The 15,430-nt window shown below is 36.2% G+C and overlaps 1 protein-coding gene across 2 annotated transcripts in view; it reads left to right on the top strand.

Moving 5' to 3' along the window:
* Nucleotides 1–14,334, top strand: part of RFX7 (regulatory factor X7) — a 159,019-nt gene extending 144,685 nt beyond the window's left edge. Inside the window, exons 7-9 of one of the 2 annotated variants that reach the window (XM_027840844.1) lie at nucleotides 113–320; nucleotides 4,809–5,104; nucleotides 10,360–14,334. In XM_027840844.1, the coding sequence (XP_027696645.1) occupies nucleotides 113–320; nucleotides 4,809–5,104; nucleotides 10,360–13,623 (3,768 nt within the window). In that variant the 3' untranslated portion in view covers nucleotides 13,624–14,334. The remainder of the gene's footprint in view (nucleotides 1–112; nucleotides 321–4,808; nucleotides 5,105–10,359) is intronic. The other variant, XM_027840845.1, reaches the window with a different exon arrangement.
* Nucleotides 14,335–15,430: the final 1,096 nt, after the last annotated feature.

Below are 15,430 nucleotides of genomic sequence, written 5' to 3'. Positions count from 1 at the left end.
TAGGTTTTGATTTATTGCTTATATATTGAGGATGCATGTTCTCTAAATGTACTTGAATAGAATTTTTCTTTGAGCTTTCTGAAAGTTAACTTTTCCTTTTTCCTTTGATTAGTTGGAAGGAGCCGAACCTTCCGGGCAACTCCAAACTGTTGATGAGGAAGTTATCTCTGCTGCCTGCCGCCTTGTGTGTGAGTGGGCCCAGAAAGTATTAAGCCAGCCATTTGATTCAGTCTTGGAATTAGCTCGCTTCCTTGTAAAAAGTCACTACATAGGCACCAAATCGATGGCAGCTCTAACTGTAATGGCAGCAGCACCAGCAGGTACTAAATTAACTACTGTTAGAAAGCTAAAACTAACCCAGGGGTCTTGACTAGCTGTTATATTTATAATAGCTGTTATATTTAGAATTGATATAAAGAAGGTTTTAGCCAGAAGGGGCTGGCTCATCTCCTTAGTGTTAAGATAATTTGATGAGAGCTCTTTTGTCATGATTAACCAATGTATTCAAGAAGTTTGGTAAGCCTCAAAAATGGATAGTGGGATAAAATGTAGCTCTTAGTATGCAAAGCTATCTCTGTGTATGTGTGCTGCTGTGCTGCTTTATGAAAAAATTTAAGGTTAACCTGATAGAACTTTTATTAATTCCTATTATCATTGCTATTTAAAAATTTAAAGAATTTTTTTCAAATAAATTTCTCCCTAAGAAAGTATTGTTGTTAATTACAATGACTTTCACTTTCCTTGAGAGAGGAACCTTTTATTTTCAATAGGATACAAACACATATGATGTGACAGGCACGATGAGACTGATTTTTAAACTTACTAATACCAGAATTTTTGCATTCAAAAATTTCCTCTTTAAGTCTGTTGAGGAGGCTATACACTACTCTAAAAATACAAAGTATTTTTGGAGTTTTTGGAGTTGCCTTCAGAGCTGTTTTGCAAGCCATATGATAAAATTAGTGTAATTACTTTATAATCACACCTTATTTTAATCTAAGAACTATGTTAGCCAGTTTGAGCATTCACTTTATTAGACTTGTTTCTGACTTTTAGCCAGTTTAAAAAAATGCACCCTTAGCAGATGAAAATCACCACTTTTGAAGATAATCAGAAAAATGTGTGGTGAGCATAAAGGCAATTTCAGATATGTTATGAACAATGACAGCATCATTGCAATGATTGTATAGCCTCCCAGTGTCATTATTTTGAAATGGACTGCACCCATTTACATATCTAAATTCTGGTGTGTTTATTTTAACCCATTACTTTATAGTTTATACTTTGCATACTAATGGAAGGTAGCTTCCATTTTTTAACCAGTTTATTGTTGGAAATAAAAAAAATACACTTTACATGAAAAGTTTATTAACATACAAGCTAAGTCCATCCTAATTCTATAGAATATTATTATGAAATTATATCTCAAATGGAAATGTAGACTTAAGAAATACCTCATATATTTCTGGTGGCTTATCTAGTCTCTAATGAATTCTGAATCACTTTCTCTGTCAAAATACATCTACCAAAAATTTTAAATGTCTCTGTTCTGTTCTTATTGCTCTTATTTTAAGATTATTTTAGGACCCATATTTTTGCAAGGTCTTCTTTGTTTATAATTTGAGTCCTTTCTCTGCATTTCAACTGTATAACATGAATCTGAATTAGAACTAATACACATGCATGTGCAAACACATGCAAAATACATTCTTTAAAGGGCTCAGCTTCGGAGGCTCTTACGTTATAGTTACTGAAAACAATTTTGTCTACTTGATTTTTAGAATTATCTTTGTGAGGGCTAGTAACTGTATATGTGAGAGATGGATAGATACACAGATGCATGTACATATACATATGCACATTATATATACATATATACACACATGAAATGTGATGACACAGTAATTATAGGGTTTTTTTTTTTCCCCAACAAAATTTAATTAAAAGACAGTGTGATTGAGAAGATAGTGAGCTAGCTAGCTTCAGAGTCAGGAAGACATGGTTTTGGGTCTCACTCTGACATCTCCTGGCCATGTGACTCAGGGTATTTGCTTTCACTTCATCACCTCTTTGGGTACTTGAGGTGCTCTGAGCAGCAGAGAAGATGTTGCTCTGCATTGTTAGAGGACCTTCCAAACCATCAGTCCCTCCATTGATGAAATCATGGGCTCAGTCAAACATAAAACAAAAGATGAAAATTACAATTGACACCTATTGTCTCCAGAGCCTATGAATATTCTCAGAGGTGGCAGCACTCTTTTTGTCTTTTGAGTGTAGATTTGATTTGAGGAAATTTTCCACTGCCTTCTGTTTGACCTGTGCAAGTGGCTTAAACTCTGGGCCACAGCTTCCTCATCTCTAATTGGACAAGCCGACCCATAAAACTTCTTTTAGTTCTTACCTTCTATAAGTTGGTCATTTAGATCTCAGAGCACAATTTTCCCCATGGGACCAGTATTGTACATGGAGATTAAGTTCTCATACCTTCCCACAAAAGCCTGTTTAATAATTTTTTTAACGTAAAATATGGCACCAGTAGTGATAATATAAAATCTAACCACTGTTTGTAACAATGTATTATGAGGAAATCCATTCAGAAATATAGCTTGTGAAACCAGAAATACATTTCTGTTTTTTTCTTCTTATCCCTGTTCAACCTGCCAGTCACTGTGAGTAGGGCTTTCCCCAGTTGCAAGCCTCTAGTGGTATTTCCTGTGGCCTAGGGCAGGAGTGCCAAGTAAGTAGGGATTAAAGAGAATAAGGTCAAAGGTTTCAGATTTTAAAGGAACAAGGAGTTAAATAGAGTAGGGGGAGGAATAAAGATCTAGTACAGGGGCAGCAAGGAATGGAGATAAAAGGTCTGGGCAGGAGTTGTAGCAGAAAGGGGGCTTTCTCTTTTTTTCTCCTTTATGGTACACTAATTGTCTTTGGACGGGGGATGGTGGGTAATATTTAAAATTGGGGCATGGGAATATGAGTAGTATGAGGAGCAGTTTGTAAAAGGGATATTCCTGAAACCCCCTTTATGTAAGGAACTTAAATAATTTGGACATATCTAAATTAGGAACCTGTAACTAAAGGTCAGCCTCATTTCTGTTGAATAGGGTAGTAATATTGTTTTGGTTCAAAATGAGGAGTGAGTATAATGGGATGAAACTGATTTTCATGTGGTTCTCAAGCCACAAAGTAGATGTTACAAACATTTTTGATTGTTGTTAGAATAAATGTATAACCTCTCTAGGAGAAATTCATTGAAACTTTATGGCCATGCTTAATAGTTCTAAAACACATTTCTCGTGGTCTTTCTTAGCTCTACATGTCATAGTATCTTTTACACATGCCATTTTAATCAAGGAATTTCCTTTATGTGTTGAAATATGTACAAATGTATCCAAGGTGTGTGTCTGTGTGTGTGTGTGTGTGTGTATTTCTTTCCTATTCCCATTCTCCCAAATAAACAATTTTTTAAAAGATTAAGTCAAATTTCCTGCCAAAAAATGCTAGTCTCATTCAGATAGGAATAAGAATTCAAATGATTTATTAACCCCTACAACTTTATTACCTCTCACCTTTAGTTTTTCTTGAAATGAAGTGATTTCAGCTTTATGCTGATACTGTAGCCATATTCCAAATTTCAAATCAACATTTTAAGACAGTATCTTTAAAAATATGTTAACTAATGTAGTTTATAATGAACTATTTCTCTTCCCTGTCTTTTCATTCTGTCCTCCTTCCAGCATTTTTCTTATTATTGCTGAATGAAAAAGACCTTTGTTCATTCACTGACACTTTTTAAACCTGCTTTCACACCTGATGATCCCTGATCTATCATGTGGAGATTCTCTGCTTTGCTTCTTGTTTCGATCTATTCACCATTCATATACAGCCCTCTGTGCTCTGCAACAGTAGTAGTAACAGGCCTAGAAATATTTTTAAGGGACATGTGACAGGATATGTACCATAGACTCAAAGGCACATTTTCATAAAATTGCTTTATTTTTTTCCTTAATAGTATTTGATTTTTTCCAATTATATTTTTTATAAATTTATAAAATTTCATAAAATTGCATTTTTATAAGTTTTAAGTTCCAAATTTTTCTCCTTCCCTCTCTCCCACCCATCTTCCCCAAGACGACAAGCAATCTGATATAGGTTATATGTTTGCAATAGTGCTAAGCATAAAATTGCTTTATTTTTAAAGAGAAGATTGTTAGCAAGCATTTTATTGAGTACAATTTGCATACTTCGTTTTCCTTATGTTAGAATGTGTTTATTGGAGAAATGGATTGAATTTTCTTTCTTGTAAAACATTCTTCATCACTTCTTGTCCCCACTTGCTTCGAAGAAAACACTTGGTAGAATCTGAAGCCCCACAGAAAGATGAGCCACCACTGTGGCTATCGAAGGCCGCTTGACTGCTGCCTGCTGATGGGCTTGTAGAACACGGGCAGTAGAGTTTGTCCCTCTGCTTCTAACAGTTCTGAATGTGACTGTTCTTCCTTGAAAAGATGTCATTTCTTTCAGAGAAAGTTTGACTTGAGTGAAAGATATTTTGTTGTTTTGATATTGAACTTTGACACAAATCCTATATGTCCTTTAAATTGGAAGTATAAGAATTGCTGAAGGGAATAATTCTAGATATGATGCTTTGGTTGTAACACTGCTCTGCACACATTAGGGACTTTATTTGTTGAGTTGCTTTATTTACCTTTTGTTGAGTTGCAGATTACAGATTTCTCAGGCTGCAGCAGTTATCAGAGTAAAGGAGGTTTCATTTAGTTTCTACTTTTTTATTTTTTTATTTTCAGGAATTAAAGGAATCACCCAGCCCTCTGCTTTTATACCCACTGCTGAAAGCAATTCCTTTCAGCCTCAAGTAAAGACTCTGCCATCTCCTGTTGATGCAAAGCAGCAGTTGCAGCGGAAAATTCAAAAGAAACAACAGGAACAGAAACTACAATCTCCTTTGCCAGGAGAGTCTCCGGGAAAGAAACTAGAAGGAGTTACAACCAATGGAGTAACTAGTATTTCTAATGGAAATCCTCCAATCCTTTCTCCACAGCCTATTGGTATTGTGGTGGCAGCTGTTCCCAGTCCTATTCCGGTAACGTTATCAAGCCACTTTTTAACCCTTTCAGTAAAATGTTTCCAGAAAATACAAAATTTAAATAAACAACATAGAATCATACTTCCTATAACTGGCAAGTTAGCATACTCTATCAGTAATATTATCTTCAGTAGTTTTCTCATTTTACTTATTCAATATTTTAATTATTTTGTCAATTGATAATGCATTATAATACCATATAATATAGCTAATCTTTGGGCCTTTCCTCCCCACCCCCCTTAACTACATTTATGATTTCATCAGTATAGTATCCTCCCTATGAAGAACTTTTTCTCCCATTGCAGTTCATCACTCTCTCTACAGTGTTAAGTCTTACAAAGTACTGAAGCATTGAGAGGCTAAGTGACTTGCCCACTGTCATGTTGCCAATAGATACAAGACGTTAGATTTGAACCCAGGTCTTCCTGACTCTGTGATCCATTCTCTGTCCACTCTACCAGGCTGCTTCTTATTGCCACGTTATACAGTACAAAATCAACTGCTTTTGTATTCTCTTTTGTAAAAATATAAGATGATTTCTAAAAGAATAAATGTTAAAATTTCCAGTGAGATATCCTACTAAATAGTTGTTGCATTTAGTAGTTTATAATTTTATTTGAACAATCTGGATTGGTTATTTTTGGTTAGAGTGTGACCACGGTGAAAGATTTGATAATCATGAAGGCCACAGTTTTTGCATTGGAAAAAAAAGTTCCATTCAAAGCCACAAACATCATAGTTAGAGCCAGTCTTTAAAAACGCATGATGTTATAGCAAATGTGTGCAGTTTTTTTTTCCTTATGCTTATTTGTTAGGAAAAAAAAGTATGTTGTTAGTTTAGAAGAGAGGCAGGTGAGAAAATGTAGCTCTCAACATAGTAAAATAGTATGGTGTTATAGGTGGAGTACTAGAGATAAAGTTAGTAAAACCTGGGTCCAAATTCTGCTATTGATTCTTATTAAGCTGTGGGACTGCAGTCAAATCACTTCATCTGAGTCTCAGATTCTTCATCTATAAAATGTGGATATTTAGGCAGTACCTATCTCACAGGCTTGTCGTGAAGATTAAATAGTATAATTGTGTAAAGTGCTTTGTTTACCTTAAAATGCTATAGAAATGTAAGCTATTATTATTATTACTATTATTATTATTATTATAGTGATTAACCAGTTACCATTCATCAATTAAAGTTCTTGTCCTTTTGAGAGTGAGATATAATATCATCTTCTGATGCATAGGAAATATATCAGTCTATTTGAATGTATACATTAAGTCAAATGTATGCATTCAATTCTGGACCTGACTCATTGTCCATTGGCAATATCTGTCAGAATTATATACATTGATAGACAAGACTTTAGGTTGACCATCTAACTGCAAATTATAATCTAGACAATAGATATTCTATACACATTCTGTGTGTATAATTGGGGCAACCTCTCTCAAGTGATTATGGGTATTATGTAGGAGGCTTTGCAGCATTCCATGGTTTGATGACATCAGCACAATGTTGTATGTGGACAGTACCATTTGGTGGACCTCCCCATCTCTAAAGAATCCTTCTTCACCTTGGATTATGTGCAGAATCTTCTTCATAACAATGGAGGGCACCTTGACCAAGTGTATGTTTTCCCTCTCTTATTTTTCTTGATGTGAATGATCACAAGGTGAAAGAAGGTTACCTTTGTTCTATCTTTACCATAATGTTGTACAGTTTTGATATGGACAGAAGATGCTTTGGCAGTGTTTTGCTTTTATTAATCAAATGTTCTTTTATCATCAACAAACAGTAAGTTCAGTAGGATCTTATATTTCCAATGGTTTTCAGTCAGTTTTATGACGGTAAAATATTTATTATCTCATGTGCAATATTGCTTGTCAGTGCCTGTCTGTTCTCTTCCAGTGCCCTCGTGAAGCATACCCTCGATGTGTGTGTAGATTATTCTTAGGAGTTTTTGTATGGATAGGAAAAGTAGGCGGGTGCTCTAGTAATAACTGTTATTTTCTTTGTTGCCTTTTTTGGGGGGGGGTGGTTCAACTAAGTTCAAGATTTTTTTTTCCATACCTTTGGTCTCTTCCCCTCCTTCAGATCCCTGGAGAATTGATTTCTCAATGCCTTTTAGCACTAGTTTCCTTCCAATATGCCTGGTCTTGTCCACATGCTTTTTCATCTTTATTTTCTTAAATGTTATTTCAACTTCCTTTAGAAACCTGTCAGGGACTGTGATGTTACAGTCCAGATGTAATGGTTCTATTGTCTTTGATGATTTTTTTTTAAAGTTCTTTGTAAAAATCTTTGTAGATTTTTTACATATTTCATGTGTACACATATAATTGTGGAATAACTCTCTTGAATAATGAAACATTAACTATCCATTAAAATATAACACATTTCTGATTCAGAGATATTTTGTGGTGCTCACCATATCTTCCCCTTTTCAATTCATTTCTCAATGAAAATATTTATGCCAGGCATGCAATACCTAGGTAGGCTACAAGTCTTTGGCCTCTTTCATTACTATTTCATTATTCTTGAACTGTATTTTTGAGCACATTTTAAGTCTTGCTTTTCATCCACTTTTGCAGTAGGGTCACTGAGTAGCAAAATATATATTGATTTAACTTGGAGGATCTTATTGAGTACTTTATAGAATTCTCTACCTGCTCATCTTATGCAGCAAATGTCAGTGCATAAGCTGCAGTCAGTTTCACAGTGGTCTTCTTGAAGTTATTCATCATGAAAAATAAGAATTGACCAGATGTCCTATGAAATGAAATTTATTACCTTTGAACTCATTTGAAAACTGTTTTTGTCAACTCATTTATTTGCCTCTTCAAGGAGCTTTCCATTTAGCTATAACCTCCTTTTTGTCTTCTGGTTTTGCTTGTAGGGGAATGAAGATTGCTAAGATTCACTTACAAAGTGAAAAGGAAAAAGATCTTACATTTAGAATACCAGCAACTAAGTTAATGTTTATAGTCTAAAAACTGGTTTTTAGCACTTTCTTCCCTTTCCCCCCATTTTTTTCCACCTATACTGAAGAAAGGAGAACTCATACTGTTTTTTTCATTATTTTATGTGTGGCAATAGTCAAATAATTCATTACTAAGTAGCCAGCCCATTGGCAATAAACTTTTCCACACTTAGGTTGGCTGTTTCCTGGAAAGCAGACATAGTAAGTTCTGGAAAATTATTAACTTTTCAGCTATACAAATTCTCTTCAGAAATCCATTTGGATAACTTCATAAGTATCCATTTAAAGTAAGCAACCGTTTTGAACTCTTTAACACTTTTATATTGCGCAGTATAATATCAGTCACAAAATTTCATTGTTTGAAAGGTACCCGAAAGGCCATCTAGTTCAAATTGTACTTGACCAACAATCCCTTAGACATCCTACCCAAGAAAAGACCATCCATCCTCTGCTTGAAAACTTCTGATTAGAAGAAACTCACTATCTTCCAAGGCAGACCCATTCCACTTTTCAATGGCTCTGATTGTTAAGAAGTTTTCCCTTTTGTAAAGTCTGAGTCTCCTTCTTAATAGCTTCCACCCTTCGTTCTCAGTTCTACTCTCAGAGCAAAGTAAGTATAATCCCTTTTCCATATGACAGCCCTTCATATACTTAGACATGCCTATCCCATTCCCAGTGTCATTATCTCTGTGCTAAACATACGGATATTTTGATCTCAATTATTCCATGTTCTCTGTTAGAAGGATACTTTGTAATCTTACAAAAAATAAAGATAAAAAAAACTTCCCTTCATGTTCATAATAGGATGGTAGAGACAGGACCAGCAAGTATCTATATGGAGTACAGAAACAATAGAAATATATTCATATATAGATGAGCATAAGATTACAGAGATTTGAATGGAAAGGGATCAGCTAGTTCAAATCCCTTATTTTATATATGAAGAAATGGGTTCAGAGAAGGTCTCTTGCTTAAGATTATACAGGTAGGAAGTAGCAGTCAAAGTTATATACCTTAGCCAAGAAATTTCTGAAAGGCATTCCATTCTAGTATGGATATAATTTCTTTTATTATTAGAACTGAACAATTTGTCAAACATACTTAGACTCAAAGTGACATACAATGTATAAGTTCTAGTCCTGGTTCTACCACTTCTAGTTGTAAGATTTGGGCAAGTCACTTGAGCTTTCTGAGGTTCAATTTTCTCATTTCTGAAAGGGATGATATTTCCTACTTCAAAATATTTTTCTAAAAGCACTTTGAAAACTAAAGTGCTATGTGAACACTGGGATTATGATAAGTTCCAAAAAGACTTAGCTGCAACGCAGACTCACCTAAGTTGTAATTTCATACCACAGACATCCTCTCCTGACCCTCACAAGCCCGCCTGCCAAAAACCTGATGGAACTTCAGTATATCTTAAACCCAATTTTTGTGATTGCCTTAAAATCACTAATTCAGCAAACTTTTTTTTAATCTATATGTATCTAGAACTCTATTGGATTCTTCTTTTATAAAGCATCTCTATCCTTTCACCCCCAACCAAGTGTCTGACAGTACTCTACACAAAATGGGAATACAGTATTTGCCAAAACATTGTTATCATGTCAACTTCCAAGTTGTAATGATCGAAAGCCAGAAATCAGGTTAAAAGTAGAAAAGATCATACCTGTGATGTACAAATCACCTAAAGAATGAATTGTGAATGCCCAGTATCAGGTAGATAGAAACAGCATGTGATTTATTAACCTGTCTTAAGCACATGGCATTTTACCTGATATACTTCCTTCCTTCAATATTTCAAAAGATCTGTGATTTCGGCATATAACTAAAGCAAAATACAATCCCTCCATTCTTAGTAAATGGTTTCATGTTGTTTTTGGCCAAAAGAGTTTGTGATCATATGGCCAGTCCTCTGGTGAAGAGGCTTTTTTTCTCTTTGATCTATGGAATCCATTTTCATGGAAGCTAATAATTTTGAAGCATTTCCTGCTTAGTTGGACCCACCAGCACTTCATCTTCACACCATGATGTAGCTTATGAGTGGAACTCTGGGGCAATAATTGAGAATCATAATTAAAATTTAATTTATATATTTCATGAAACTTTAGAACTTACCTTAATATTCTTGATTGGCACGAACGGTGTTGCATTAATTACATGGAACAGAACCAAATCCAGTAAATCTCGTAACATTATCCTATAGCTCCACATGTTGTGAATTACCCTTTCTGTCCTAAACACTTTAATCTGATTTTGTTTTCCTCCTTCCAATAGGTACCAAGAACTAGACAGTTGGTGACTTCTCCAAGTCCAATGGGTTCTTCGGATGGCAAAGTCCTTCCCCTCAATGTACAGGTGGTCACCCAGCACATGCAGTCTGTGAAACAGGCACCAAAGACTCCTCAGAATGTTCCAGCCAGTCCTGGTGGTGATCGTTCTGCTCGGCACCGGTACCCTCAGATCTTACCCAAGCCAGCTAACACCAGTGCACTCACCATCCGCTCCCCAACTACTGTCCTCTTTACAAGCAGTCCTATCAAAACTGTTGTACCAGCTCCACATATGAGTTCTCTAAATGTGGTAAAAATGACAGCAATATCACTCACACCCAGCAACAGTAGTGCCCCTCTTAAACATTCTCCCTCTATGAACAGTGCAACTGGAACAATAGAAGAATCTAGGGCTATTCCCCATATCAAAAATGGTTCTGTTGTTTCACTTCAGTCTCCTGGATCCAAGACTAATGCTGTGGGAACTTCCTCTGTAGAAATAAAAATGGAACCAGAGATATTATTAGATGAAAGTTCTATACAGTGCCAAGAGAACTCCGATGTGTCTAAAGCTGCTAAAGTGACCCCGCGTGGATCTTTGGGGCAGAGAAGTAATTCAGAGGGCACAGGACTGAAACCCTCAAATGAAGGTGTAATTGAAACAAAAGCAACTAAGGCCTGTGACCAGAGGACCAAATGTAAAAGTCGCTACAGTGAAACGCCACCAGTCACTTCAGGCAATAATCACAGCACTCTCACTCTCTCAGTTGCCACTCAGAACTTACCCTTCACCAGCACCAATTCACCCTCTAACGGTAACTCCACTAATAAAGACACAAAATTATTCACTAAAAGTCCAAGGAAGAGACTGTCTTCTACATTACAAGAGTCCCAGGTGCCTCCTGTAAAGAAGCCCCTTGTGGAACAGCTCTCTGCAGGTAACATGGACGCTCAGAAGGGAAGCAGCAGTGCTAAGAAAGATCAGAAAGCTCTCCCTGCAGTAAAAACAGAGAGCTCAGCAGCTGATGCTCAGGTTCCTAGCAAGGTAACTATAAATGTGGCAAATCAGTCCTTAAATTCTAATGTTGTAAATGCCAGTGATTCAGCTTTAGAACAGCCAATGACATCATCATCTCCAGATATAAAAGTTAAATTAGAAGAAAATGTGTTTCTTTTAGAAAATGACTCAAAAGCAGACAGCAGCTTTAATTCCGATGCCTGGCAGCAGCAGATCACTCAGGAGTCTGAATTTTCATCTGCTGGCTGTGAACCACAGCAAATCAGTGTTATGAATATTACTGGTCACTCTGACATTAATGACTTAGAGAAGTCTGTTTGGGAACCATTGCACTTAGAAGGAATGCAGCAGGAAACCTACAGCCAGCAGCTGCACAGCCAGATGCAAGAATCTTCTCTGAGTCAAATACAAGCACAGTCTTCAAATCAGTTACCTCTACAGTCTGACCTAAAGGAATTTGAGCCCACTGTTTCCCAGACAAATGAAAACTATTTTCCATTTGATGACGAACTTACACAGGACAGTATTGTGGAAGAGCTAGTGCTCATGGAACAACAAATGTCAATGAACAATTCACATTCTTATGGTAGCTGTTTAGGAATGACACTTCAGAGTCAAGCAGTAGCTGCAGGAACTCCATTATCTTCTCACCCCAACAATACACACTTCTACCATTCAATCCATAGCAATGGCACTCCAATTCACACACCTACACCAACTCCAACCCCCACCCCAACACCAACTCCAACACCAACTCCAACTTCTGAAATGATTGCTAGTTCTCAGAGTTTATCAAGAGAAAGCCCCTGCTCTAGATTAGCCCAGACTACCCCAGTAGATAGTGCTTTGGGAAGTAGTAGGCACACACCTATTGGTACTCCTCACTCTAACTGCAGTAGCAGTGTCCCTCCTAGTCCTGTTGAATGCAGGAACCCTTTTGCATTTACCCCAATAAGCTCCAGCATGGCGTACCATGATGCAAGCATTGTCTCAAGTAGTCCTGTGAAACCAATGCAAAGACCTATGGCTACTCACCCTGATAAAACTAAACTTGAATGGATGAATAATGGGTATAGTGGTGTCAGTAATTCGTCAGTTTCAAGCCATGGTATTCTCCCAAGCTATCAGGAACTAGTGGAAGATCGTTTCAGGAAACCTCATGCTTTTGCTGTGCCTGGCCAGTCATATCAGTCTCAGTCCAGGCATCATGACACTCATTTTGGTCGATTGACTCCTGTCTCACCCGTACAGCATCAGGGCACTGTTGTAAATAATACGAACAAGCAAGAAGGCTTTGCAGTCCCTGCTCCCCTTGATAACAAAGGGAATAATTCTTCCCTCAACAATAGCTTGAGATGCCGGAGTGTGAGTCCTGCAGTCCACCGCCAACGTAACCTTAGTGGAAGCACCCTCTATCCAGTTTCTAATATACCACGATCTAATTTGACTCCCTTTGGAAGCCCAGTAACTCCAGAAGTCCATAATGTTTTCACAAATGTACACACAGACACTAGTGCCAACAATATAGCTCAAAGAAGTCAGTCAGTCCCATTGACTGTTATGATGCAGACAGCCTTCCCCACTCTTCAGAAACAAGCAAACAGTAAAAAAATAACCAATGTTTTGTTGAATAAACTTGATTCTGACAATGATGATGCAGTAAGAGGTTTGGGAATAAACAACCTGCCCTCCAATTACACAGCAAGGATGAATCTCACTCAGATATTGGAAACTTCCACTGCTTTTCCTAGTGCCAATCCACAGAATATGATCAATTCCAGCACTTCAGTTTATGAATTCCAGACACCAACTTACCTCACAAAAAATAACAGCACGGATCAGATTAATTTTTCTCCTGGAGATAACCAAGCACAATCAGAAATTGGAGAGCAGCAGTTAGATTTCAGTAGCACTGTTAAAGACCTGTTGGGTGGGGACAACCTGCAGGCCAATCCGCAGCTGGTGGGTCAGGTAGCATCAGATCTCAGTAATGTTGCATCTGATTTCTCTAGCGATATCAGATTGTCTTCTGAACTCTCAGGCAGCATCAATGATTTGAACACTTTAGACACAAATCTGCTGTTTGATCCAGGTCGCCAGCAGGGACAAGATGATGACGCTACACTGGAGGAATTAAAGAACGATCCATTATTTCAGCAAATCTGCAGTGAATCCATGAGCGCCATGACTTCATCAGGTTTTGAGTGGATGGAAAGCAAGGACCATCCCACTGTTGAAATGCTGGGTTAAATTGTGTTTTATAATATGTAGCACACTGTATCTAATGACAGATGTATTGTATTTGTCTTAATGGAAGTGCCTCCCGCAGCAGAAACACTTGCTATTTATTAATTGTGACATTTTGAAAGGGTTTGCTGCATTAAGTGGTTCATTCTTCACTAGGGAATAGATGAGACTTGCTTCTGTTCTAAATAAGTTTCTGAAGACAATGGGTCTATCCATAAACCAGTATTAGGATTTAAATTTTATGATGTTCCCCATTTAATCACATTTTTTTTTTATTAGTCGACAGTTAACCAGCTTTCACAACAGTGGTCCAGATGATTATTTTTTAAAATCTGTTTTATTCCATTAGTTGATCTGCACAGAATCCCATTGGTTTTAGGCATAAGGTTGTTTTTGTTTTTGTTTTCCCTTTTGGCACTTTTAGATAAGAAATCACAGCTGTGATGAACTATAGATAAGGCCATTCTTAAACTAAGGATAGTATTCAGATAATAACAAGTGTGTAGTCTTGAAGCATAGGGCTATGGTATAGTGAGAAATTTCTGTAGGGCTTTCTCTTGCTTCAATAGCATTTACACCTAAAATGAAGGGCTTAAATAGGAGAAAATAATGAAAATTTTAATACTAGTTTAAGGAAAGAAAGCTGCACTAAATTTTTTTTAAAGAAATAAACCTAGTGTTAGCCATTTATATTTGTGACCTCATGTTTAGTCTTTTAAGTATCATTTTAAAATGTTGTTTTTTTTTTTTTCAACATGAAACAAATAATTCTGGGCACTGAAACTTTTAAGCACGTTTCACATGTTTCATGTTTTATTGATAATTTAGGATAGGGAAGTGGAAATAAAAATAATTGTTTTTAAATAGAATGGCTACATGAAAATATTAAAATGTTATTATTTGAGATTTATTTTTAAACCCTTATCATATGTTCTGGTAATCAGGAAGGAATTTTTTTCCCTCCTCTCAATTTAGTCAGCCAATACTTTTTGATCCTCCTGAATACAAAAATGCAGTTTGATCATGAGAATCTTCTGAAAAACACACAGGCAAGCAGGAGAAATAGAAAAAAAAAAACTGGACTGAAAATGGTTACCATCTAAGGCCTGACTTCACAAATCCTTTATTCTCTTGTAAAAGTGCTGATATAAGTAATACTTAACAAAAGAAGAAATTTTTATTACTCGGTTGCTTATTTATTGTAGCAACCAAAACTGCAAGAGAAACACTCAGGATTTATTTTAAAATTGCTTTTTCTGCATGCCTCCTGTTTTGTTTTAATGAATGTTTATAAATTTCACATCAGTATATGCAATCTGCTATCCATTTAAGAGTTCAGTTTTTTAAGTGAACTTTTCAAGTTTATTGCAAAATTGATTAAGACATTACTATTAAGTTTTTAAAGTGACATTAAAACCATTTTAAATACAAATGCAATGTTTTAACTAAACTTTCCTTTAACTTAATTAGTAAGCCAGTCAGAATATTACAATCAATGAATATTTAAAAAATGCGATAAAGAGTTTAATTTAAAAAGGGTTCATTGTTCAGTAAAACTGCAAGGTAGGGGGATCAATACATTTCAATAAATGGTGCTAGGGTTGGCTCAGAGCTTGTATATTGTACTAGTTATTGGCATTTGTGTGTGTTTGCTGTTATGATTTAAAAATTGGTTAGATACCTGTTCTTAATGCTAGTTATTTCTTTACTGTACATTGAGACACAGCACTACTGCACACCAAAGTATGCGATACCCAAAGGAAAACTATGTGATTTCTCTAACAAATGATGGGAGCCTTTCTGTGTGAGA

The sequence above is a fragment of the Vombatus ursinus genome, unplaced genomic scaffold (assembly GCF_900497805.2).
Source record: "Vombatus ursinus unplaced genomic scaffold, bare-nosed wombat genome assembly UNPS02014848.1, whole genome shotgun sequence".
Taxonomy (NCBI): Eukaryota; Metazoa; Chordata; class Mammalia; order Diprotodontia; family Vombatidae; genus Vombatus; species Vombatus ursinus.
This window is presented reverse-complemented; position numbering and strand designations above follow the sequence as displayed.